The following is a 27,156-nucleotide window of genomic DNA, read 5'->3' as shown; positions in this document are numbered from 1 at the left end:
TCAACCCCTGAATTTTTTCGCATCTATTTATTTACACCCTGTATACCTATATTATTATAGTTTCTTTTATGTATATAGTATTTTCATGGCATTTTACTATTTTGAAAGATAATATCAACTTTTTTGTATCTGCTTATATTATTACGTTATTAAGTAATAATATTAATAATATAATATTAATAAACGACTTTTATTATTTAAGAAATAACAAAAAACAAAATATTGATAAGATAAATAACATAAAATAATATTCGTATGCCCTTGATAGGCGAAGACTAGCAAATTTTGCTATTCTCACTTAACCGTATCAAATTCCACATAATTTTATAAAAGTACGAAAATGGATTCCTAATTCAGGCAATATTCAGAGAGAAGCTTGGAAAGTGGTCAATGAACTGAGAGGAAAGCAAAGGAATGTTTCATCCCTAGGATCCAATATAGAACCTATCAATTGAATGAATTTTACTGCACTCTTGGTAGGAACTTAGCAAGTAAAATTCCAAGTTTCTGTGATTTTCATCAATACTTTGATTACCAAGCTGAGTCAAATTCATTTTTTTTCTTACTTGTTGATCATGTAGAAATCAACTTTAAGAGAAATTAAAAAAAATCTTCTGGTTATGAATATAACTGGGCAGCACTTCTTAAATATTTCTGATGCTGCATTAGATACTTTGGTTAGTGCCAAAAATTAGTCTTTTTCTAGAGGCATATTTGCAGAATGTTTTAAGGTAGCAAGAGTAATTCCCTTGCGTGGTGATCCTGAAACTCCCTCTAATTACAGACCGATAGCATTGCTTTCAACCCTATCCAAAATTATTGAAAAATTAGTAAAAAGCCGCATGGTATCATATCTGACGCAAAAAATATAATTCTGAGTAAGCAGTTTGGGTTTCAGGAGAATAAAGGAACATTGGATGCCATTTTTTCATTTTTAAAGTCTTTATATCTAGGATTCAACAATGGGGAGCTTGCTGCAGCAATATTCTGTGATTTGACCAAGGCATTTGATTGTGTTTATTATGGAGTGCTGCTGTGGAAGCCTGAGCGGTACGGATTTAGAGGGTTGTCTCTTCAATGGTTTGGTTCATATTTAAGAAATAGGCGACAGACTGTAACTGTAAATGGTGTATTGTCAAGGGAGCAATTTGTCACACATGGTGTCTCCCAGGGATCAGTGTTGGGTTCGATTTTGTTTTTACTGTACATAAATGACATGGCAAGTCTAAAGATCACAGGTATTTTGCAGATGATGCAAAACTGCTGTGGCATAAACTTAGTGCTGCAAATTTAAATGAAATAATAAATAGGGATATTGCTGTGATAAAAAATGGTGTGACTGTAATAAATTAACTCTAAATTTTGCCAAAACCAGTATTATAAATTTGAAATGCAGTTTAAAAGTAAAGTATCCTTGGGTACAAGTACTTTGTAAAAAAATTTGAGTAAAAATAAATTTTTGGGAATAAGCACAGACAATAAAATAAAGTTTGAAAGCCATATTAGGCTACTAAGCAATAAACTAGCATCAAATTGTTATGCTCTTAAGGTGGTGTCCCAGGAGGTTGAGTTTAGTGTTGCCAAAAATACTTATTTTGCATTAATTGAATCAAATCCCAATGTGACCAACTTTTCAAAAGTGTCTTTGTGTTGCAAAAAAGGGCTATCAGATACATCTGCAAAATTGGAGCGAGGGATTCATGCAAAGACCTTTTCATTTTACACAAACTGTTAACTCTGCCTGCTTTATTTATTTTGGAATCCGTTTGTCTTATTCATAAAAAATCCACAGCAATGTAATAGAAAGACATGAATATAGCACTAGAAGGGCCAATGATGTAACTTTACCTATACTCAACAGTACATCATAAATACTATACATATAAAAAAAAACTTTTTTTGATTCGAAAATTTTCGATGGTAAAAAGCTGTATAAACTGTATAATCTTTTCGATTGCTTGTTGCAAAAGGCTACTATGAAATAGGAGACTTTTTAGCAGAGAGATTTTAAATGTACTATGTCCTTTTTTAACATGCTTTAATGTTAAGTTTTAATATTTTATCGATATATATGTAAATTTAAGTTTGAATTTTAAATATGTTAATTTGTATTATATGTTAAATCTAGTTTTACTGTATTCTTCCTATATTATTGTTTGATAATTTTTTTGTTTTTTTTTACAGCTTTATCAACAAGATTTCTTATGACAATAAAGCTTATATTGATTGATAGATTAAAAGTAACATCAAGTTTAGTAATTTTATTTAATTTACAATAAATTAGCAAAAATATCGCCATCTTGTTCAATACACTTCTGAGCACACTTATAGCTTTTAAAATTGATCTTCCATCTATTGATCCAATTATTTGCCTAATATGTGTTTGAAGTTCATCTGAAATGAAAACTTTTTACAATTAGTATATGATTCTCAAAACGCAATTCTTGCTCGATTAGAATACCTAGAAACTTAGATGTTGCAAAACAAAGGTAAGAACACAAAGTCACGGTCTCATCAAAAGTGATGAGAGATCTCTGATCACCTTTTAGGAGTTGACCATTTACATTTAAATTCGACTATGTGAATCTAAGCAAAGACAATTACAGGCAAATCAGTCTTCAATGATCTTGAGGTTATTTGCTATGGTTTTATGTAGCCCCAGAATTTTCCTACTTTTCCACAGGATTGATGTGTCATCCGCGAAGAATATGAATTCTCCATGGATATTAATTTGTAACAAGATTGATGATATGAAGCAAAAACAATATCATCCCAAGCACAGACTTGAGGAGTTCCGTAATTAATCCTGATAACCGATTATTGCTTACCTGAGTGCACAACAGATTGACAGCGACGCTCCAGGTAAGATAAGGTAACTACACTTTTCCATCTTCGACAGCAGTATTCCGTGACCGACACAATCAAAGGCCTTGGACAGATCACACAAGACCGCTGCTGATACACAAAAAAAAAGAGATTTCTCATATTTTTTTTCCTGTGCCTTTTCACGCTCTAAGTAATAATTGCAGAATAAATCATGAACTTATAAAACTGCATTTTGATTGATTACGCCGGTTACGCGGCCAATTCGGAACGTGTGGTATGGCCCTTAAAACGTCTAAAATTTCAAAATGGCCGCTGACCGTTCACAGCCTGTAATTTGACTTTGTTTACCGGTCAAAATTAGGAACAAATCATTCGTAAATAAATAATATCGTAAATCGAATTCGCAATCAACAATTTTGCATGAAAAGTGCCTTTTTCATTGTAAGATAAATATGCCCCTTCAATTCATGGCTATGGCTCAGGTAAGTTGGAATATTTTCAATCTTAACGGTATACCTACAAAACCTCAAAAATACATAAAAAAAAACCTGAAAACATTTCTATTCTAAAGAATGCAGTTGAACCCATGCAAGTAGACGCTCCTTTGGAAGACAATGATAATAATGAAGAAGCTTTTTATGTTGTGGAAAACCCAAGTATAGATCTTGAGGCATATGCCAACAGTTACACTGGGCTAGCGAAGATTCACCGCCTTGTATTTATTGTAGATCATTGCCCCTCTCTTCGTTTGGAAGCTTTGAAGATTGCCATTGCATATGTGATGTCTACTTATAATGTAAATTTGTATCAGGTAAGGTATTATGATATTGATAATTTTGTTAATCATAGAACTGCTTCAAATTTTTTAAACTATATAATTGATGAATCCAGATTTCAACTCAGGTAACATTTCTATGCTTAAAAAAAAACAAACCATTTTTCAGTTACAAAAATTGTAATACTGCTTAAGAATTTTTCATGTCATAATAAGTGTTATTTTATATCAGATTTATTGGATATTTTTAAAACTTATATTGTTAATATTCATATATTAATAATACAGTCCATTAAAGTACAAGAATTTAGTTTTAATACAAATTCAAGTTTAACAAATGAATTAAACTCATCAGATACATGAGTCTAATATTACTTAATGATTAATATTATAAATTATCCTTTCTATATACCATGATTGATTCTAGTGAGTATTCTATTTCAAATAAAAATTTCATTTCATAATTACTTAAGGTAAGGCCCACTTTTGTTTGGCTTTGGGATGAATGTTCTTGGTCCCTGTATGCCAGAGATTGGGTTGGCAGCATGTGAGCATTGAAAAATTCAAATTCAAAAAATCACCAAACAGTTTTCTCACTAATCATAACTATTTTATTTTCAACATATATTCTGCTAATGTTTTAGTATCTTCAAGAAAAAATAAAAACAACTTAAGTGGCCTTATATACTAAAGATGTAACTAATAAAGTGAAAAATGCAATGAAGCTTGTCTGAGAATTTAACTAAATCATACAATTGACTATAAAGGCCTATTGAGAATAGTTTTTTGTTTTCTGAATATTGCTAAACTTTAATATGCATCTAATTTTTGATTGCCATTAATTGGTTTTACTAATTTTAAACTTGTCTTTTCAACTCTTTCATATTTCATGAGTTACATGTTCTATAAATCTTGACTTTAATTGATCTTCTTGTTTACCATATGTAGTTCTTATCACAATTATTACAATTGATCTCATAGAACCTAGATTTTTCATTAATGAAAAGTCTGTTTTCATTTGATATTTTGGGTTTCCTAGAATTTTCTTATCTTGGCCAAACTTTAATACACCATTCTTACACCTAAGTCTTAAAGTAGTGTCTAAAAACTCTATCAAAGCCTTTTGTGAAGGTAGGATTATATGGTATTGTGGCAACAGTTCAATTATTTTTATCACTTTGAAATGTGGTAGAGTTATGTCTTTTCAGCTCATCAATAATTCTATCATAATAACATAATAACTGTCAGACCCAAGCAATGATTTTAATTGTTTCTTTTTCTTTATTAAATCTGTTAATTACCCACTGAGTGATGAATGATGTGCTAAAAAATGCATATCCATTTTATGTTGAAATTTAAGTCAAAAATTTATTATAACCAAAAAGGCTGTGACAATCAACTTTATTATGAATTAGGTTATATAAGAATTTTTTACTGAAGTAATTCCTCTCCTATTTTCTAAGGATATAATAAAGTCTTGGCAGAAAGGCGCTGTCCTAAACCAGAGATACATAAACTTCCTCCAAATGCACTCAACATCATCAGTTTGGCAGTTATAAATCGCATATCAAATTAGAACCCCACATTCTAATTTTGACCATATGTATTTCCTAGAAAATGATAGACTAGAGCAATTATTAATAGTTAAATAAAGCTTATTGACATTGCACCAATTTCCAAGAGTTACTGGCAGGCATTATCAGTATCACACTATCTATTTTTGCAGCAGAATTAATTTTGCTGCAGTTGAAACAGATTTTGGGAAAATAATAATAATAAAAAAAATGAAGAGGTGCCAATAGCGCCTTGCTACTATTCCTTTACAAATTTTATATACATGAGACTTAAAGTCTTCATATTTTACGCATTGTTGATGACTTTGTAATTAACATTTGTAAAGTAACTCTATCCTTCGAAAACCAAAAGATTTTAGCTTATAAAAAAGGTTAACAAAGTCAATTTGGTCAAAAGCTTTTCAGAAATCAAGGTAAACCTGAGCCCAAACTAACCTTTGTTATCTAAATACTGACACAAAGGCAAAAGATAATTATAATTATCAAAGATATATTTTCAGCAAACAAAATATATTGTTCATTTTCCTTAACTAGGGGAATATTGTTTAAAGATATATTAAAAAAATAGGGAACCCAATATAGACTCTTGAACTCCAGTGTCTTTCTGGCTGGTGTTATTTTTCTAAAAAGATCTTTTGAGTTTAGGTAGGAACCTAGTAGATCAATGATTTTGTGATTCATGTTGTATAAAGGTATTTCTCTAACAAGTTAACCACCTTGTTTTCCATGGTTACTTCCTGTCATTTTTAAGACAGATCATATTTCTTTGTATCAATACACTTTAGGAGTGTCACATTGATCTGGCTGATTCTGTTGAGAGCAGGTTGTAAAGTATTTGGGTTCCAGGTGTATTGGTACTTTATGCTTCCCTCTGTTGGGGTAATTAGGTCATCTCTAACAAGTGGGCCACTTTAAGTCTCAATGTATATTGATTGGATCTAAAATTCTTATTAAATTTGTATATATTATGGCTGTTCTCCTTTACAGTCTTTTTTGTTGCTAGATTAAATGCAATACAGCTCAATCCATTGTTTTCCATTATCTTGGTATAATTTATTGTTACATATTATAAGGCACCCTTATACCATGCAATGCACACTGTGTTTAATCCAACCTGTCACTTTTGCTACATCAATGATTGGTGCCTCAATTTAAGACTGGGATTAGTATGTAAGTTTGATTGTTTTAGACATTTTTTTTTCTATGTCTTAAATCTTCTTTAACAATTTCCGATATTAAGCAATTTATTATATATAGCATTGTGTTTAGTATTTTTAGTAGAATTTCATTTAGAAATAAAGGCATGTTAGCTTTAAGGACAATGACTGATTTCACTTTTCTATATTTGATTTAAATCCTGATCATTATCAATTTCAATAGTTATACTACACTTTAAAACTTTTGAGAAACAAGGAGTATTGTAAATGTAACTTTTGTTTTTTAAAGCACCCCAATCATTTTAAGGGCAAATTTTTATTAAAATTTTTTTAATTAGGGATTGCATCAAAGACTAGGAGAACTTACCAGCACCTTAAACGTCCCTGACGTAGCAGCGCCATCTGCTTCTCAAGACATACCTGTTATAGACAATATGTGGATCGAAACCCGACTAAAAAAAGCTGCCCTAAAACTTGAAAAACTCGACAATGACTTAAAAAACTACAAAAGCAATTCAATTAAAGAAAGCATTAGGCGTGGTCATGATGACTTGGGAGACCATTACTTAGATTGTGGAGATTTATCTAATGCCCTGAAATGCTATTCTAGAGCAAGGGATTACTGTACTAGTGGCAAACATGTGGTCAATATGTGTCTTAATGTCATTAAGGTGTCCGTTTATTTGCAAAACTGGTCGCATGTGCTCAGCTATGTTGCTAAGGCGGAGGGGACACCGGATTTTTCAGAATCTCAAGCTAAGGACAGCAATCCAATAATTTTTTCTAAGCTGAGGTGTGCTGCTGGTTTGGCAGAATTAGCTACAAGAAAGTACAAGCAGGCTGCTAAACATTTTTTGCAGGTAAATACTAGTTAAGTTTTAATTTTATTGATATATTTCAATAAACATTATACGGTATTCATTATTAATTTATCAATTTAGATGACAGATAATAAGACAAAATTTTCCATTATATGGCCTAGAATAAAGAGAATACTAACTTTTTGCTTTTGTAACAAAAAAATGCAGTCATTAGCGGGCAAAAATGTGAAATATTTTAGTTTAATTAACAAAATGTCAAGGTCACATTATTTTCTTATAATGTTTGTTTTTACTTTCTCAAATGAGACAATGGAAACATTGGCATCATTTACAAAACTCTGTTTAAAATGAATTCATTCCAACACATTTTCTGGGTCTGGTAATTTATTGACAGCAATGCTTTTGAACATTTCTACAGTAATATTCTGGAATACCTTTAAAATTGTGTGCTGCTATTCTTGTATATCTGCTGTCATATCCCATTAAACTGCCGTCATGATTACGGTGAGAATTCAGGTATGACTATCAAAGCTCAGATAAGAACATTTATATTCTGTGCTGAGGTCTCATAGTAAGAATTATATTTAAAGTTAATCGACAAAATGTCTACATTATTTTTAAAAGGAAATAATTTGCTTACATGCCGAAATATAAATTCAAAATAGAAAGGCTTGCATAACATGAATATGTAAAACATTACTTGGACGACGTGTCTACTACCAGGATACTAAATATTTAAAAACAGCTACGGCTGAGGCATCCTTCTATTTAAGGCACATTTGCAATTATTTTTATTATTAACAGTTAAAGCCTTGTTTAGTTACTCAGGCTCTAAAAGTTGGGATTTCTTAACGGCTTGACTGTTATGACATATAGCACTTACAGCAATGGTATAAGAAGTCCATATAACCCTTGCCTTTCAGTAGCCTATTCAAGGATTCTTCATTGCGGTCTTCGTTTTCAGGTCCATCAGACCGTTCACAGTGAGCTCACTAAATACATTCAACATTAACAACAAACAAATTACTGACTTTGGTGTTTTTCTTCAACGAATTTAAATGGATTATCTGGAACTCTCTCTAGTAAATAGTATTTGACAAGTATCCACCAAAATTTCACCCATTTACATCCAGTTGTACAGTACATAATATTGTTTAACAATCATATGAGTGAGTCAATGTTTTTTTTTGTGTTACTTCAAATTTATTTTTAAAAGGCACTAAGCCTACAGAGATCAACCAAAAAGATGAGTTGGGCGTTGTATACAGACACTCTGCATCATTTACTATATTGTGTAATTTTAGGCAGCTGATTTTAAATGTGGCTGTACCAACTCGGGATACAATTGAACGTTCAAGACGCCAAAGAATTGAACTGTCATTGTGAATATTTTTTGTGATAGCCATAGAATCGAGTCTATAATAATAGACTATCTTTAAACAAAAGAAATACTATTTTTCTTCAAGTGCCCTATCAGGTCTCCCTGACGTTGGCCATTATTTGGGCAAGTCTTTCTCAATTCTGCGCCAATCGGAATAGTTCCTCTGCGTATACCGGTATATGCTACGGATGTTCCTCAACCAGGACGCCTGCTTTATTCCAACTCCTCTACATGTTGTCCACTTTTCCCATAATGATCAGTGTAGGATCATCATTGTAGGATCGCTCTCCTCTAAAGACATGTCCGAGATATGAGATTTTCCTGTGTTGCGTCGGTCCTGTTTAGTACCATTTCATTGGTCTCCATAGCTGTCTCAGCATTAGCCGGGATAATTAACTCTGGAACGCTTCTAACCGATTAACTGTTATTAATTAACTGACTATATGCATATATATGTAACGGCATTAATTAACTGACTATATGCAAGATTTTACCATTCTCTGGCGTACTTTTATGTTCAGATTATCATTGCAGAATAATGGTTTCAACGTTTGGAATGTTGTTTGAAGTGTGTCTCTTCTACCCATAATTTCTCTATCACTAAATGTTTGGTGACATAATCTACAGGGTGTCCGGAAAAAGGAGATCAATGTTCCGTCCATATATAGGATGGACCAAAATAATGCGACTTTCGTTATGCCATTTTTTAATTGGGCGCTCGGTATTGAATATACAGGGCATCAAAATGAGAAATATAAACTCTTTTTGTTAAAGTAAGTCGAGTGTTTCATATGATATTAAATTTTAATTTGGTGTGAGGGGGTTTTTCGGAACGAGAAATTGAAATCCACGGATTCGCTATACCTTGCAGAGGGCGCCACCTGTGGTATATTGCATGTGTTAAAAATACCAAAACTTTTTGTACCCCTGTATAATAAAGTTCTAGTAAATAATTCTAATTATCCAATCTTTTCTTGTAAAAAAAGTATTGTTAGTAAATGTCGGCATGAGAATCCGTTTATTAGATATCTTAATTTTAAAATCTAGATACATTTTAACAAGTTAACAAAATAAACGTAAATTATTTTTTCTAAATTACTTATTATAATAAAACATAGAATAATGATCCTAAATTATTTGCTCTACGTGACCTCCATTCATTGGTATATACATACGAGCCCTATTTATTAAAGAAAATCTAAGGCTTTGAAAAATATTTGGCGATCTGACGGTCCCAAAGCATGATTTGCTTTTTGTAGATGGTTATGTGAAATGAATAATAGAAATGTGGATTTTATAAGGACGATTCTGTTTACTGACGAAGCCACGTTCACGGGAAACGGCATGACACATATCCATAACGCACACATATGGGCTGATGAGAATCCTACGGCCATAGTTGAGACACATCATCAAATAAATTTTAATTTCAGGTAATTTAACTGGTGATTCATTTCTGTTGTTTCTACAAGAAATACTACCTGATTTGCTTAATGATTTGTCTCTAAATTTAAGACAAAATCTTTGGTTTCAACTCGATGGTGCTCCGACTCATTTTGCTATACATGTTAGGAACTATTTACATCAAGTATTTCCTAATCGCTGGATTGGTCGGGGTCGAAATGGTCCTGTTCCGTGGCCACCCCATTCGCCCGACCTTACACCTTTGGGTTTTTCAGTCTGGAAATGTATAAAAGACTTAGTGTATATGGTTCCGAGTGTAAACGAGGATCATTTAAGGGAAATAATTATTCCAGCTGAAGAGCATTTCAGGTTGTAACCAAATATTTTTCAAAGCCTTAGATTTTCTTTAATAAATAGGGCTCGTATGTATACAGTGCATTTTTTTTATGTCGGGTCATAGGGTATTATGTGTAATATTTTCAACCCCATGTTAGAACCTGTTCTATTTAATCGATAGGATTGAAACTTGGAACAAGTGAAGTTTAAGTTAACAGAAAAATTTAAACCTATTTAAAATACGTTTTTCTGATGAAAAAGTTTGCTTTTTCTGCACCTCGTAACCTTGATTACCTTTACACTTCAAAGCAGGTAGACAAATATCTGACAGTGACATAAAATAATTTTTAAATTGCTCCATTGAAATTGTTCAAAAACTCTTTAAAATGTCGATTTACACTACGGAGGAACGTATTGAGATGGTTTCAAACTACATTAGAGGAATGTCGGCGCAAGAAGTGGTAGATAATTTTGCCGTGTCTTATCCTAACCGTCCCGTCTAGATCAACTGTAAAACGGTTTCATGAAAAATTTATTACGATTGGATGCATCGCCAGTTCTCACTTAAAACGAAAAAGAACCGAAACTGTAGTAGACGAAGAATTTAAAATGGAGGTATGCTTGGCCGTTGACGAAAATCCAACAAATAAGTCTTACTAGTTTGCTGAAGTTACCGGAAAAAGTAGGAGTAGTTGCTATAAGGCAATCAGAAAAGAAAAATACAAATCTTTTAAAGTTAGAAATGTTCAAGAACTCTTGCCTAATGATTATTTTCTTAGAATGCAGTTTTGTGAACAGTGGATGGAACGAATTAACAACGACCCCACAATTACAAACAAAATACTATTTTCAGACGAGTACGTTCGAGACGAAGTACTTTCTGTACAAACGGTACAGTCAACAAACAAAACTCGAATATGGGCGTCAAGCGTATAAGCTCCATTTTTCATAGAGGGTAGCCTGAATACTGCAAAATATTTAGAATTACTTCAGGTGCAGGTCATTCACGCATTAGGAAACGCTGTTCAAAATGGCAGGATATTTTTTCAACATGATGGAGCCCCCGCTCATAGTGCAGCGACTGTTACCGAGTTTTTGAATGCCACGTTCCCAGGACCCTGGATTGGACGTTTTGGGCCATTTAAATGGCCGGCGCGAAGGCCCGATCTTTCGCCTTTTGATAACTTTTATTGGGGCTGTCTATCATCGATAGTGTTTGATATTGTTAGAGGCAGACCCAACAATATCGAAGAACTTCGTAATAGAATTATCGAGGCTTCGCGTACCATTACTCCCCGGCAGCTCCTAAATGTTAAAGATATTTCTACAACTGTCTGGGCTTTTGTTTGGCTCAATTTGGAGGTCACTTTGAACAATTTATTTGAAAGGTTTTATTTGTTTTTTGTTGATTTTTGAAAATATATTTTTGAGATTTTGAGGAAATTATTTTGTGTCACTGTCAGATATTTGTCTATCTGCTTTGAAGTGTAAAGGTAATGAAGGTTACGAGGTGCAGAAAAAGCAAACTTTTTCATCAGAAAAACGTATTTTAAATAGGTTTCTCCCAAATTTTTTTTTGCAAAATAATGGGATTTTTTAAAGTCTGTTAACTTAAACTTCACTTGTTCCAAGTTTCAATCCTATCGATTAAATAGAACAGGTTGTGACATGGGGTTGAAAATATTACACGTAAAACCCTATGACCCGAGATAAAAAAAATGCACTGTATACCAATGAATGGAGGTCATATAGAGCAAATAATTTAGGGTCATTATTCTATGTTTTATTATAATAAGTAATTTAGAAAAAATAATTTACGTTTATTTTGTTAACTTGTTAAAATGTATCTAGATTTTAAAATTAAGATATGTAATAAACGGATTCTCAGGCCGACATTTACTAAGAATTCTTTTTTTTACAAGAAAAGATTGGATAATTAGAATTATTTACTAGAACTTTATTATACAGGGGTACAAAAAGTTTTGGTATTTTTAACACATGCAATATACCGCAGGTGGCGCCCTCTGCAAGGTATAGCGAATCCGTGAACGGATTTCAATTACTCGTTGCAAAAAACCCCCTCACACCAAATTTTAATTTAATATCTTATGAAACACTCGACTTACTTAAAAAAAAACGATTTTATATTTCTCATTTTGACGCCCTGTATATTGAATACCGAGCGCCCAAATAAAAAATGGCATAACGAAAGTCGCATTATTTTGGTCTCCTTTTTCCGGACACCCTGTATATTGCATCATTAGGATGTGGTGATTGATGTAAACTGAAGATCATAAATTTTGTCTTATTGATATTTATGTTGAGCCCCATTTCTTGTTATTTGTTTACAGAGTTTAGAAGATGATGCAGGTCTTCTAGCTTGTCAGTTAGGATGACAGTGTCGTCGGCATATCGTATGGAATTTAGATATTCTACATTAATTTATACTCCTATTTCTTGTTTTTTAGTAGCCCATTTAAAGATTTTGTCTGAATATATGTTAAAAAGTAGTGGTAATAGTATGCAGTCCTGTCTAACACCTCATAGAATTAGGATTTTTTCTGTAAGCTTTCCGTTCAGTCATACTGCTGTTTTCTGTCTCTAGTGTAAATGTTCTTTAAGATGTCTGAATAAGTGAATGAATAAGCTGTCTGTGTTTTACTCTGCCGAAGGACTTCTTGTAATCAACAAAACACACAAAGATGTCTTTGTGCTGGACACAATATTTTTTTAGTAATATATTCAGAGTAAACAGTGCCTCTCTAATTCCCAAAGTGTTTCTAAATCTTAATTAAGTTTCATTCAAATCTGCCTGACATTTGGATCTTATCCTCCCGTAAATAATTTTAACAGGCACAACTTAGTCTATACTCACTCCATCGATTTGATCGTTATTTTTTTGGAATTGGAATGAATACGGATTTCGAAAAAACATTACAGTTACAAATTAATAATTCAATATCAATTCGCAATCTGTTATAACCAATAAGTTTTTTTTTATAAAAAAAAAATTCAACCAGTTCAAAGCAGTTTAATTAGTCAAGTAAACTATTACAATAAAAAAAACCAAATTAAAAGCATTAATTTTGGTCGTTGAAAAAATCCTATATTGTTTGCGGTTCCTTAATTGCTCCTTCAAGTAAGAATAAAAACACTGACTATACATTAATATTTTAAAACTTGAAATATTTTTTCCTAAAAATTCGTTATTTCCTATATTAATTTTCTTATTTAGGCCAAAAATTTCAATGAAAGAATTAACAGATAGAGAAGTAAAAATTTGTAAGTATAGAGAAAAAGAATCAAAAAAATAAACAGCGAGAACGTTTTCATAGAAGATTATACGGTGCTTTCATTTTAAAATGAACCAACATTTATATATACTGGAGAAAGTTTAATTTTGCATTTAATAAGGTTTTGTCAATCAGCTAATCACCTCTAGCTAATTTTGATATGTAAAATGGGATTCCCCAACGTGCGACACATTATTTTCGCGAATTTCGGCACAGAATTTCTTCTTCTTTCCTCTTCTTCGCTAAAACCTTTAAATGTCCAAGCAATTCGATCTTTAAAATCATGAATATTTTCATGGTTTTCATGCATTTCGAGGTGTAAGTTTAATAAACGTTGTTTTTAAAATGAAAAATTCAATGGAGTTAGGTTTAGCCATTCAATTCTGCCAATTCAATTGACCGCGTCTTCCAATCCACGTCCCTGGAAAGCATTCTTTGAGCTACTCTCGAACTGCAAAAGTGAGGCACTCCATTTTACTGAAAATGCAAAATATTTTCATTTAGTATCCTTTCAACCATTTATAACACCATTTTCACTTTTCAGAATATGTCAAAAGATGCTCTTATAACTATTCTATCGACATACCAAATTTCATTTGTTTAATATGTTGAAAAATAAAAAAGTTATTAAGTGTTCCCTTTTTTCTGTGTCACCCGGTATATAATTTTAGGAACTATAAAAATCCCGTAGGACGCTATTTTAATATTTTAAAATCGTAACTATAAAGAGTCTATCAAGTCTATTCACTTAATTCTCGGAAAGGTAACCTATACAGCTCGTAGTTCTGGAGTAAGTTTTGAAAATAACAACGTGTCTCGAATCCGGAAGGACGCGGGCGGTATCGTATTAGATGAGTACAGAAAGAGTGATATTTCGGTACTGCGTGTATACTTCGCTTGAACACGATTTGTATATAAATAGTTTAACAATTATACAAGACGGCGCTGTATAATGGTTGCGACAAAAGGCAAAAGATTAGTTTGCATAATTTAATATTATAAGACATAGAAATTAATAAAAATTGAATATAAGAATTTCAAAATGATTGATGAAAAACGTTTTACTTAAAATTATAGTTATTTAAACCATAACTAGACGATGAAGGATTCCTAAACAATTACATAAACGAATGAGGGTCAAATATACACTAATTCCACTGCCTATTGGATCTGATTCTGGGAAGTAAAAAGTCTATCCTCAATTTTTTTGAAGGTTTTTAAACTAGTCATTTCCAAAAGTCACTAGCAAAAGTATCAAAATATTTTATAAATTGGTCAATTCTTATAATTATTCGTTTTAGGAAATTCCAGGTGGAAAGGTTTTTTTTTGCCTTGTATTTCCATTATTTACAAAGAAAGGGAGAAATTCTGGAAAATTGATTTTATTTGGGAACACTTACATATAAACAAGATAAGTTTTTATTCGCCGGTTTTCGAAGGATCATGTCTCAAATTCCTTCAAAAGTAAGCGGTGGTAATATACAAATTTTTGAAGATGATTGATTTTGCGGTGGTAATAAGAAATTTTTATGAAATATATTACTTATACTGTGTATTACTACTATTACTGTCCATTATCAGTCTCAAATCTCTCTATTTTTCTGAACTCACAAACTGTTTACCATCAATGCTTAGGTATATGATGTAACATTTCTATTCAGAGTAAGAGACATTGCACAACACTTTTTAATATTGAAAGTTAAGCAATTTGTGTCATAGTACTCAAATTATTTTGTAAACAAACGCAATCATCTGTAGTAAAAATTAGACTGTATATTTTAAAACAACTGCGATATTCCAGTAACCGACCACATACCATTAATACGAATTAAAGCTAAAACAGTTCCTAAATTGGATCGTTTGGGGACTCCACAGGAACTAATAACATCAGATCTGGCTTCCCTGATTCCATGTCTGTATATATTACATCAACCTGTTTTTTCTAATTAAAAAAATATGAACTTTTTGAACAAACTGGACAATTGTTATTAAATAGCTAATGTAGATTTATTTCAAAGAAACCCATGCTTGTATTTAGATAAACTTAGCAGTCTTATGTTTAGAAATGACAAGGCTATTGCAGTTACACGTATGTGGACCAGTCTAGTGTGCACACAAATTTAATAAAAAGTTATGCGAGAGTTACGTGATAATACAATTTTGTAAGTAAGAGTAGAGAGGTGCATTAGTTACATTTCTTTAAGATTTAACCACTTGAATGCTTTAAGTAAAGGCGTTATCATTTTTGGCACAGCGAACTTTTTGCAAACTGTTTTCTTTTGATGTGTTTTGAATACATTGCAATAATAAAAACTAGCTAAAACTTATAAATCTCCTAATTTTAACTTAACATTGGTAGAAAGGTTATCTTTGTGCATATAAAGGGTGTTTTTTTTAGAGGCGGAGAACTTTCATTTGGCAACACTGTTTTTTATGACAGCCGACCTGACAGTTCTGGGTTATTTTTAGATTAGTTTGGTTTGGCAATTCATTATGAACATACTCACGCCGGAGCAACGTTTCCAAATTGTTCAAATTTATTTTGAAAGACATGGTTCTATTCGAGAAACACATCGGGCGTTTCTCGAATATCGACGTGAGTTTTATGGTGCTCATAATCGTCCTTCAGAGAGATTAATTCGAGAAACTGTTGATCGTTTTCGCAATACTTTTATTCTAGTCGACAATACGCATCCCGTAAGACGCCATACAGTGCCCACGCAACAAGCGATAGCTGCTGTGCAGCATAGTATTGATAATGATCCAAATGTGTCAATTCGTCGTAGTTCTCAACAAGTGAACTTATGTCCATCCACTTTATGGAAAATTTTGCGCAAAGATCTCGGATTGCGAGCATATAAAATTCAACTTGTCCAGGAGTTGAAACCCCAGGATCATCTTTTGCGCCGTACATTAGCTGAATGGGCGGAAGGAAAGATTGCTGTTGATTCACGATTTCATATGAAAAATTTGTTCAGTGATGAAGCACACTTTTGGTTAAATGGCTATGTAAACAAGCAGAATTGCCGAATTTGGGGGGAATGAGAATCCACGAGCTATTAGCGAAAAACCGTTACATCCAGAAAAACTAACCGTTTGGTGCGCTTTATGGGCCGGTGGAATCATTGGTCCTTATGTCTTCAGAAATGCTGATGGTCAGAACGTTACAGTAAACGGTGAGCGATACAGAAATGTGGTTTCAGCAGGACGGTGCCACGTGCCATACAGCGCGCCAAACAATTAATTTACTGCAAGAGACATTCGAGCAACGAATAATTTCAAGGAATGGACCTGTAAACTGGCCAGCTCGTTCGTGCGACTGACGCCATTAGATTATTTTCTTTGGGGCTATGTTAAGTCGCATGTCTACGCTGATAAACCCGAAACACTTGAGTACTTGAAAGCCAACATACGACGCGTGATTGCCGCAATACAGCCTGCAGTACTGGAAAGAGTGTGTGAAAATTGGACCTCTAGATTACGCCACGTACGCGCCAGCCGTGGGGGTCACATGCCCGAAATAATTTTTAAATATTAATGTCAAAAAAATTATTTAATATGAAAGCAAATTCGTCCATATCAATAAAATATTTTGTGTTTAATTTCAATTTAAAGTTCTCCGCCTCTAAAAAAACACCCTTTATAATAGTCCTACTTTCAAGTAGGTAAACATTTTAAAGTAAATGAGACACATCATTTTCAAAGATCAATTTATTGTCAATCCCAACACCTTTTTTTATATGCAGAAAGAGCTAAAATTATGTCCTCAAATTTAACTTCAAAACTCTTAGGGGGCTGTGATGCAATCAACAGAAACTTATATTTTGAATTTTTTAAACAAGATGATTGATGTGTAGATATTTATGAAATTACTAAAAAATCAGAATTGATGCTCGCCGCGGGGTGCATTATATCTAAAGCAGGAAATGATAAATAAATTTGAGTTTCATCCGCATTGATGAGAATGACTTATTTATTTATATGATCCGTATTAAAACAAACTTGTTAAAGGTGTTTTTTAAATGAAACTACTGTATGTACAACCCATTAATTTTGTTTAAACTGGATCTTATTAATTTTTTTGATACCTGCTGACTGAGTACGTCATAAATAAGGGTTTTTGCCCCTTATTTAAAAACCCCCCGCTAACTTGAGTATTATAAAACTTTAAACCATTAGTGGTTTCCAAATTTTCCCTTCTTTTATAAGTCTTTTGTTATGATTATGATTAATGAACATCAGAATTTATTTTTATATGCTGATGTTTTTTAATTGTTAAAAGTGTTTACTGATCAAAAGCAAAATATGAAGATTTTAACTGTTTTTCGTTGAGATACTGGCCGTTTCTTTACATGAAGAGGAGCTTTCTTAGGCCTTTTATTAATGTATTGATATCGTAGTACCCTTTAAATTGCGATTAAACTCTATTCCTGTATTCCAAGGTATTTAATATGATCGCATTCTTTTATAATAATTTTTTTCTCAAATTTTATTTCGTATCGCCATTTTATTAAGTCTGAACATAAAAAACTCTTCTCGTTAGATGTATGAAAACTGCTACTATAATTTTTTAGGCTAGTTTGGACCACTGTGACTTCCCAGAGCTGCTATCTCCAAATAATGTTGCAGTTTATGGAGGTCTTTGCGCCCTAGCAACGTTTGATAGGCCTGAATTACAAAAAAATGTCGTTAACAATGGAAGTAGGAACAAATATTTTTACCGAATCAGTGCCTTTTAATAATTCACTTCTTCAGGTTTTAAGCCATTTTTGGAGCTGGAGCCTGCTCTCAGAGATGCCATATTCAAATTCTATGAATCTAGATATGCAGCTTGCTTAAAATTATTAGATGAAATGAAGGATGCTCTTCTACTGGATCTTTATCTTGCACCACATGTTCCGGCTTTATATGCTCAGATTAGAAGCAGGGCTTTAGTTCAGTATTTCAGGTTTTGTTTTTTTATTTATATTTTTTATGTTTTATTTTTATTATTTAAAACTTTTAGCCCCTATATGTCAGCTGATTTACGAAGAATGGCTCAGGCGTTTGGCAGGAGTGTTCCAGCTTTAGAAGATGAACTTATGAGACTGATTTTGGATGGCCAGATTCAGGCCAGGATTGATTCACATAATAAAGTAAGGAACTTCTTAAATTTTTTAAAACCAGTTAATAAGTGTATTGGTGTCAGATTCATAATTGTTTTTCTCAAAAGGGTGTTCAGAAGTCAAGTTCGCGAACAGGTCTTAATAGGTTTTAACTTGGAAAAGACGTTGCGAACCGAAAAATGCTCTAGACAAATGTTATCTGGGACCGTAACGTTGAAACCGTTTTTCAAATATAAAGTATATTCTAACTTTTATCTAAAAAAAAATAGTTATTTATGTAACAAGTTGTAAAATGATCCTTTTTTATGAATGGGAAATTTGTCAATTCCTATTAACATGCTAACTTTTTTCTCCTACTGAAGAAAACATAAAAAAGTCTAAAATACCAAATTACTTTACGCACTTAAACGACATTACAGTAAGAAAAACGTCAAAACATTTTTTGACAAATTATAAATTAAATATCAAATAAACGCCAAATTAAGTCTGCCTAAAAAAGTTTTTTTACGCACTAGTGCTTAAAAAGTGAACCTTTACACACCCTGGGAAGTGTGTAAAGTGAGTAAAATCTTGTTTAAATTGTCCTATACGTCATATACAGGGTGTCCGCTAATTATGGTACATGGAAAAACCACAGACTCCTGATGTAAAAATATTACGATTTAACTATATTTACCTATATCCAAAAGTTGATATTAACTGAGATACAGGGTGTTAAACTTAAAACTTTTTTTTTGTTTTTCCCCAATAACTTTAACAAAAGTTTTTGGTTTGTGTTTGTACTTTTTTTCACAAAAATTTGTAGTTAGGGGTTTTTTAGGTCGAGAAATTTATTTTTTTAACAAATTGAGTGTACAATGCAGGGGGCGCTGTCTGCGACATCCTTTTCTCTTTCATAAGGTCATAACTTTTTTGTGCTTAACTGTATTTAAGTTTTTATTGAAAATAATACTTTTTTCATATTTTTTTCAAATATTTCAAAACAAATAGACACTCTTAGGCCAATAAATAAAGACAAATAGTTGGCAAAAATTCAAAACAATTCTAACATCTGCGAATTTTTGTTATATTATTAAGTACCAACTAAAGTAAAAGTATACAATTTTGCAACTCTTTTAAATATGGCAACACTGTTAAAATGGCAGAAATATAAATAATGTCCTTAAAAATCCAAAAAAAAAATATTACATTGCTGCAACTTTAATTGATGCTTAATTATGCCATACAGCCAAATTTGCAGCTATTAAAAACTTTGGCAAAGTCAATTATTTTGCTTCATTAATAATTTTTGACATACCCCTCTTTTAATACAAAAGTTTTGATAAAAAACGCTACGCTTTGTAAAAATGCTATTAAAATAGTCACTAAGTACGGCGCTGAACTAGGCGATACACCTATGAACACAGTTCGATAAACAGTGAGCTCGGCATCCGGAGAACATGGCTGCGGCATGGCTAAGGATGCTATTAGTTCGCTTACATTTTCGAGCGGAGTGAGACTGCTGGTTTCTTTATGCTGTGGTCAAAGCATACCAGCCAACTATTGGGTATACCCATATACATATTGACCATACCCAATAGTTAGAAGAGTTTACATTCTTTAACCTTTTCCCCTATATTCAATAGCTAGATCTCTTAATTTTGAAGAATTAAAGGTAACAATTATAAATAACATTTAATTTTCCATTATAACAACCTTCTTTAGTTTATAATGCTTTCTAATTTTCTTGTTTTGTTTAATTTTGTTTTTTCAGAGTATTTTTTAGAACTTCAGTCAATTTATTGCGAAGCTCCACAGACTTCTTTATTGAGGCAGGTCTTTTAGTTTATGCACCTAAGATCTCGATTTTGAAATATTTTTGTTTTTCCTCTGGGCTATAGCACTGCACTTTTGTTTAGTTTGATCTTCATACATAGTTTTGCGTTGACTGGTTTGCTTACAAAACGATGCTCTTTCTTCATCTTCAGTAGACGTCAAAAGTAGACTTTCTATATTTTGGAAGCAAGAAAGAGGTTTCTTAGCCTTACTCTTGCAGTCCTTATAGTAGCAAACAAATTCTTTTCGCTTTTTGTTTTTTTACTTCCCCTACTTAATAATGCACAGGAAACGTGAAATCATCTTTCACATTGTCCATTACAAGCTATTCTGTAGTTGTTTTTCCCTATTTTTTGCTTGCAAGCGCCACAAAAAACGACCGTTCTTCCAGAAGAGTGTCGAGCGACAAACAGGTGATAAAATCATCATAATCTAGACTCTCTCGATGCCCAGCGCCTCCACCAGTGGTTTGTGTATGTAAAGGAGGCGGTTCAAAGTACAATTGTACGACGGAGAAGCTGGAACATCCGTTTTGTTTAATTAATTTTATTATATTATATTAATTTAATTTTATGACTCACGAGGAATTTGTTGAACTTTTAATCTTAGAAGTTCTGATACCTATAAAGGTTCTGAGTTTGTTCCTCCCAAATGTAAGAAGATCTCTAGTCACGTTTCCGTCTATTATAAAATTCATAAACATGTTTTCTCTCTTCACCTGTCTCAATTCTGTCCAGTGAACATCCATCATGTTTTCTTTTCACCCAGTCCCTGATCTCACTGCCGTGTGTACTTCTTGGCACTCCCGGTGCAGGTTCTGATCCGATGTAAGGTGCCGTAGAGCCTTTTCTTGCAAGTTCATCGGCTTTTTCATTTCCTGAAATACCTGTATAACCCGGAACCCATATAAGCCTAATTTAATTGCGGTCTCCTAAGGTTTTCAGTTTCTTTGGAAAGTTACATCCTAGGATTCAATAAGGCTCTTAGGCGGATAGTGTATGCTCTCCTAATGTTTTCCCTACCATATTCTAGTATCGCAAATATTTCTGTCTGAAAAACTATGGCATGTCTTCCAAGTGGATGGGACGTTTCGTGCTTAGGTTTTTTTTCAAAAAATTCGAGCTCCCGTTCCCTTGTCGGTCTTGGATCCATCTGTGTACCAAATAAGATCTACGTCTGGTCGGCGGTTACTGTCATTCTATTGTTTTCTTGTTGGATATTAAACTTTAATTTCGCATTCGCTCAATTTTCGCATTCGCTCCAGTCCCAGCTTTGCTTCCCCTTGAATCACCAATTGTAATGGTGGGAGATTACGAAGGACTTCTATGTATGCGGTTGGTGTATATTTCACGGCTCCTGTTATGCTTAGACATGCGAGCCTTTGTATTTTGCTTAACTTATGCCTTGCTCTTACTGTAGGGATTTTGGCCACCACGTTAGTGCAGGATAAGTTATAGTAGTTATTTTGTCGAGATGTTGGTTCCAGCTTAATTTGGAGTCGAAAATAACATCCAGATATTTTATCTCTCCCAGCATAGGAATTTCTTTACCATGCAAGAATAGTGGCCCAAGGTCCTCAATCTTTCGTCTTTTGGTAAATGGTATAATTGCGGATTTAAGGAGACTGATCTTAAGACCTTCCCTCTCTGTCCAGTTTTTCACGGTGTTCAGAGCAGTTTACATTCTTTCTCTCACAGTTGTATTGAATTTTCCTTGGAGTGGTATCACCAAGTCATCTGTATATCCCAAAGTTCTAAAGCATTTTTTCCCTTAGTTTTAATAGCAGCCCGTTCATCACCATACACCACAGGATAGGCGACAGAACACCTCCCTGTGGACATCCACGAGTTACAAAGGCTTTCAGAGTTTCATTCAGCAGTTTGCATCTTATTGTTCTGCTTCTAAGCATGCAGTCTCTGGTTCTCCTGCGGTCCTTGTAATAAACTCGAATGGTGTATTGTCAAAAGCTTCTTCGACGTCCAGGAAGGCAGCTAGTAACACCTTTTTGGTTTCCAGAGTCTTCTCTGCCATAGTTACAAGCCTTTAGTTACGAAGCACATTGGTCTTGCAGCAGAGGGTTTTCAACCAATGCTCCATCCCTAATGTGTGATTGTCGAGCGAGAGTTGTAATGTGTTTGTCGAACAGTTTTTCTAGTGTCTTCAGAAGCCATAAGACTTATCGGTCTGAAAGATTTGGCTTGAGAGTAGTCAGTATTTCCAGGCTTGGGTCTAAAAGCAACCCGTTCCGGCCTCCATCTCAAAGGGATATATCCATAAGCTAGACTGGCCCTTAAGATCTCAGTCAGTTTATTTATAAATACTTCTGGCCCTTCTTGCATTGCATCTGGGCCAGCAGATTTGTAGGGCTCAAATGAGTTTCATTCATTCATACAGTTGTTTCAGTTCGAGCTGGCTCATTTGATCTTCTCAAATGTCACAAATTTTTTGGCAGCTTCCCAGTCCTCTCTACGTGCTTTATATTGACGCCGTTCCTGTTCGGTCAGTGTCTCTTTTCCTGTGATTGTATATTCACCATCGCCATTGCGTAGAAGCTAATCGTGCAGCCTTGCTCCTTGGAAAGAACCTTTTAGAGTCTAGCACAGTCTGGAACGCTTTCCCAATCCTTCGAATTACTTTCTCCAAGAGTCCTTTTTTGCCTGCCTTAGCCGCTTATTGTAGTCAGTTAGAGATGTCCTATACGTTTTCCATTCTCCGCTGTAATTGTCTTTGTTAAATTATTTTCTAACAGTCCTCCTCATCTTTTTAAGGTCTTTGCTCCACCACACGGTTTTTCTAGATGCAATCCTTTTGATTTCCGGACTGTTATTTTCGTAGCGCTTAACGATTGTGTCACTCAGTTTCTCCACGTTTTCATTTAGCTTGTTTGTGTCACTTATCTTTACACTAATCCGCTCTAGCTCGCGATCGAGATCTACTTTAAAGTTACCCCAATCGGTTCTTTTCGGATTTCGATAAGTTGTTATTTCCCGGACCCCGTAATTTGAAAACAAATGTATCTATGGTTCGAGCAACTCTCCTCCATGGATACATGCCAGTTTTTAATAGAATTATTTATGTAATTTGTACATACCGTTAAGTCTATAATCTCACTTCTTTGTCTTGTTACAAAAGTGAAGTGATTACCTTTGTTTACAATATCTAAGTTGTTTGCCATTCTAAATTGAAATAGTGACTCACCTCTGGGGTTTTTATTGGTGCTTCCCCAAATGTGATGATGTGCATTTGCATCACATGAGTCAGCTCAGTTCCTGATAGTCTGCAGCTTCTAACTAGTTTCTCTACCGCCTCTGTTGGTGGAGGCCTTGGCTCATCATAGGGAAGGTATGCCGATCCGATTATAAAGTCCTTCGGGATAAGCGTAATAAGCGGCATAAGCGTTCCGACGTCGACAATCCCAAGACCTCTTATTACCTGCTTGTTGGTCCGGGACTCTTGAATTAGCAATGTTAAGCTACTACATTGCCCTACAGAGTGCAGCAAATGCTGCCCTACTGCGGTGCAGGTTGATTTGTACGACCCTCATTCTTTGGCTTTCCTGGGTTTAGTTGTTTGATGGTCACCCTTCGCAGACTTGGTAGCAGACTCTGAAGCCTCCTTTCCCAGGGCCTTGAATGATGCTGCATCCAGTGAGTAGGCCAGGGTTTACCGTTTCTCCTCTGTCTTGTGGCTCAGGAGGTGCCAGTCTTCGGTCTTCAAGTCCGGGTTCTGTCCTTTGAGGCGGATTCTGACCCTTTCTTCTTCGGCATGGTCGGAGAACCAGCCGATGACCTTTGGTATTTTGGCAAGGTCCTTGGCTTCAATAGCTTGAAGCTCAACCCCTTCCAAACTGTTCTTCAGCCTACCCTGTTTCCGGGTACCTATGGTCTGTTACCGACATTTTCATATCCGCCACAGTGTCCCTATAACTTCCAGTCTGCACGTTGGTGCTCCTAAACCAATTTGACACCTGTTTGCTGTGGGTGGAGGTGTGTTGCGACGTGAATCGTTCAGCCTCCTTCGATATAGAAATTAGGTAGATTTATTTTCAAAGCTTTGTAGATCTTACCTCCTAAATTGGATGCCTTGCAGTGTCATTGCACTTTCATCTTTATTTCGTTTTGACTACCTTTAAATTTAAATAGTAGTGACCCTAACGTTATTAACCTGTATTTTGGAGTTTTCCCTGCATACACTAATTGATTATTGAATTTAACTTTCTGGTTGGGTGGATCCACGTGAATTTATGGATATCCTTGTGTTGATAGTATCCGTTCAGTATCTTTATATTCATATGAGCGCAAAACTAATTAATCTTTTACGTTTTTATTTACTTTTTCTTATTCAAACGAACCGACGATCATTTTGCTATTTACTTCCCTTTCAGTTTTAGCATTTAGATCACATCGTAGAATTATTACCTTCCTAGTCCAATACGCCCTACAAAGTCTGTCAAATCGTACTAAAACGTTTCCTTTTCCCCGTCTTTTTCTCATTTTCAGAAGATGCATATGCGCCTACTACTACTAAGTCATGTCCTTTTAGCTTTTTCTAGCGTTTTCTTTCTACGATTTTTTGCATTATACAGTTTTTCCGTGTTATGGAAAGCAGGCCCACCAATACACCTCGAATCCTGGTGGATCGGGAAGATTTCTGTAGTTCCTCGTTTTTGGGTGCTGGAGACTCGCCCTCACCCTTCTCATTCTAAGATAAGATTTGCTGTGTATTTCTTGTGCTATCCTGTTGTTTCTTGTGCTACTCTCCTATCGACATCAGTCAGTACCCCAAGGTCTAAAGTTAGCCCTTTCACCCTCCTCGTTTCTCACTTTCGCACCGGCTACAGCGGAATTTGAATTTTTGTTTGTTTCAGGTCTTATTTGCAAGAGATGCAGACCAAAGAGGTGCGACCTTCGAAAGAGGCCTCGCAGTTGGTAAAGAGCAATTTCGAAGGGCTAGAATGTTGGTCCTGAGAGCCGCAGTGCTGCGAAGTAGGCTACAGGTCCAAAGCCCTCCTAGGGAACAAGGCGAAGGGGCGACTCCTCAGATGCCTGCCGTTTCTAGTGGGCATAGTACCGCCCGTGTTTAAAAAGTTACATTTTCTTTGGTTTGTATTTGAATTTGTTAATATTATTATTTTATCGTGATAAAACAAAATTAATGTAATATAATTTGTATTAGTATGTTTTTGGAGTATTTCTTTTTTTTATCATTTTACAATATTCATTGACATTTTGAATTTCCTTACCTATGGACACAGATTTAACTAGCTACGCTCCAGATAACCACTCCAATGTATTTCATTTGTCCCCACTGAGAAAGCAGCCGCTTGCTCGCGATTCAGCCGAAAACGGATATTTCGCTCCGATTGTGGCTCTGCGTTGCAAATCTTAATTTTTGTCGGTAGGTATGCTTCCGGGTCTTCGCTTCAATCATCGCATCGTAGCATCGCTTTCGTCGGCCACTGACGCACTTTTTTTTCCTCGATGCGACGCCGACGCGACGGGGTTAATTTCATTGACTAAGTAGGTACTGTCACAGATTTTACATTTTAAATCTGTGGTACTGTGACAATAATAATTGATGAATTTTTAAAGAGGTTTGTTTTACTTGAAAATTTTTTTTGCGATTTTTTTATTTGATAGTTTTATATTTTGCAACAAATATAAAAAAAATTAAATGAAAGTATAAAAACGAGCGAAAAAGCTGTTCTTTTATTTTTTTGCTTCTTTACTGTATAATTAATAAAAAGATTTTTTTTTATGTAAGAAATTTTTTTTATGTAAACAATAAAGGATATATCCGAAAAATTTAAACTATAATAATGTAAGTTTTATGGTATATTAAAGATAATTAAAGATTTTTAAACGATAAATTCGAAAATAATAAAGAAAATTTTTTCGTTTTTGTTTTTAATCTATAGGTTGATAAGATGTACAGGGTGGCCAAATAAGAATGCGAGGTACTGTATCTGAGAAACTATTCATCGTAGAAGCTTGCGATAAAAAAAATTATTACTAAAATGGCCAAGAGAATGACCTGGAAAATATTTTTAAGTTTCTAAAATGGCCGCTAGGGGGCGCAACTGCAATCTTGAATCTAGAAACTGATGTTTCTGTAAATTTTGCTGAATTAACCTAACAAAAAAATAGCTGATTATTAAAGTAGAGACTAATCCGAACCTTTTTTATTTGAATAGTTTTGCTGTATCTCTAAAAATAAAGTGGTGGGGGGTGTTCAAAAGTTGGCTTAAAACACACCCTGTATACTAAAAACGCCTTAGCCGATTTTATCAAACTTGGGCTAGTTAATTATTAAGCTACGAATATTATTATATTTCATGTTTTTTTAGTTTTACATCTCGCCGCTAGAGGGCTTTTTTCGGCTTTCTGACACAAATGACTAATTTTCTCAAAAAACTTAAATGCGTTGATATGTTTTTTTTTTAATAGAAAAATGGCTAAATGATGTCTAAATAATCTTGCGAAAACCGCAACTCGATATCTTGTTCCTAACCTAAAATATAGGCCAAAGAATATTTTATACCCTTAAATTTTATTTTCTTTTTTTACTAATTATTTTGGAATTTTTTAAAATTCACTACTTTTGAAAACAAAATTTACCATTTTTGAAAATATTACCTAATATCACTAAAAGGTAAGTATTAATAATGCT

The 27,156-nt window shown here is 33.9% G+C and overlaps 1 protein-coding gene across 1 annotated transcript; it reads left to right on the top strand.

Moving 5' to 3' along the window:
* Window positions 1-3,133: 3,133 nt before the first annotated feature.
* Window positions 3,134-25,672, top strand: LOC126736797 (COP9 signalosome complex subunit 1). Its single transcript, XM_050441355.1, has 7 exons — window positions 3,134-3,308; window positions 3,398-3,637; window positions 6,671-7,192; window positions 18,142-18,268; window positions 18,323-18,515; window positions 18,573-18,702; window positions 25,355-25,672. The coding sequence occupies exons 1-7, from the start codon at window positions 3,279-3,281 to the stop codon at window positions 25,568-25,570; spliced, it is 1,458 nt and encodes a 485-aa protein (XP_050297312.1). The 5' UTR covers window positions 3,134-3,278; the 3' UTR covers window positions 25,571-25,672.
* Window positions 25,673-27,156: the final 1,484 nt, after the last annotated feature.

Source organism: Anthonomus grandis, chromosome 5 (genome assembly GCF_022605725.1).
Source record: "Anthonomus grandis grandis chromosome 5, icAntGran1.3, whole genome shotgun sequence".
Taxonomy (NCBI): Eukaryota; Metazoa; Arthropoda; class Insecta; order Coleoptera; family Curculionidae; genus Anthonomus; species Anthonomus grandis.
This window is presented reverse-complemented; position numbering and strand designations above follow the sequence as displayed.

Excerpts from the sequence above, each read along its gene's own strand:
- LOC126736797 (XM_050441355.1), top strand. The coding sequence starts at position 3,279 with ATGCCCCTTCAATTCATGGCTATGGCTCAG. Across the intron at positions 3,638-6,670 it reads ATAATGTAAATTTGTATCAG|GGATTGCATCAAAGACTAGG; the intron begins GTAAGGTATTAT and ends TTTTTTAATTAG. Across the intron at positions 18,269-18,322 it reads AAATGTCGTTAACAATGGAA|GTTTTAAGCCATTTTTGGAG; the intron begins GTAGGAACAAAT and ends TCACTTCTTCAG.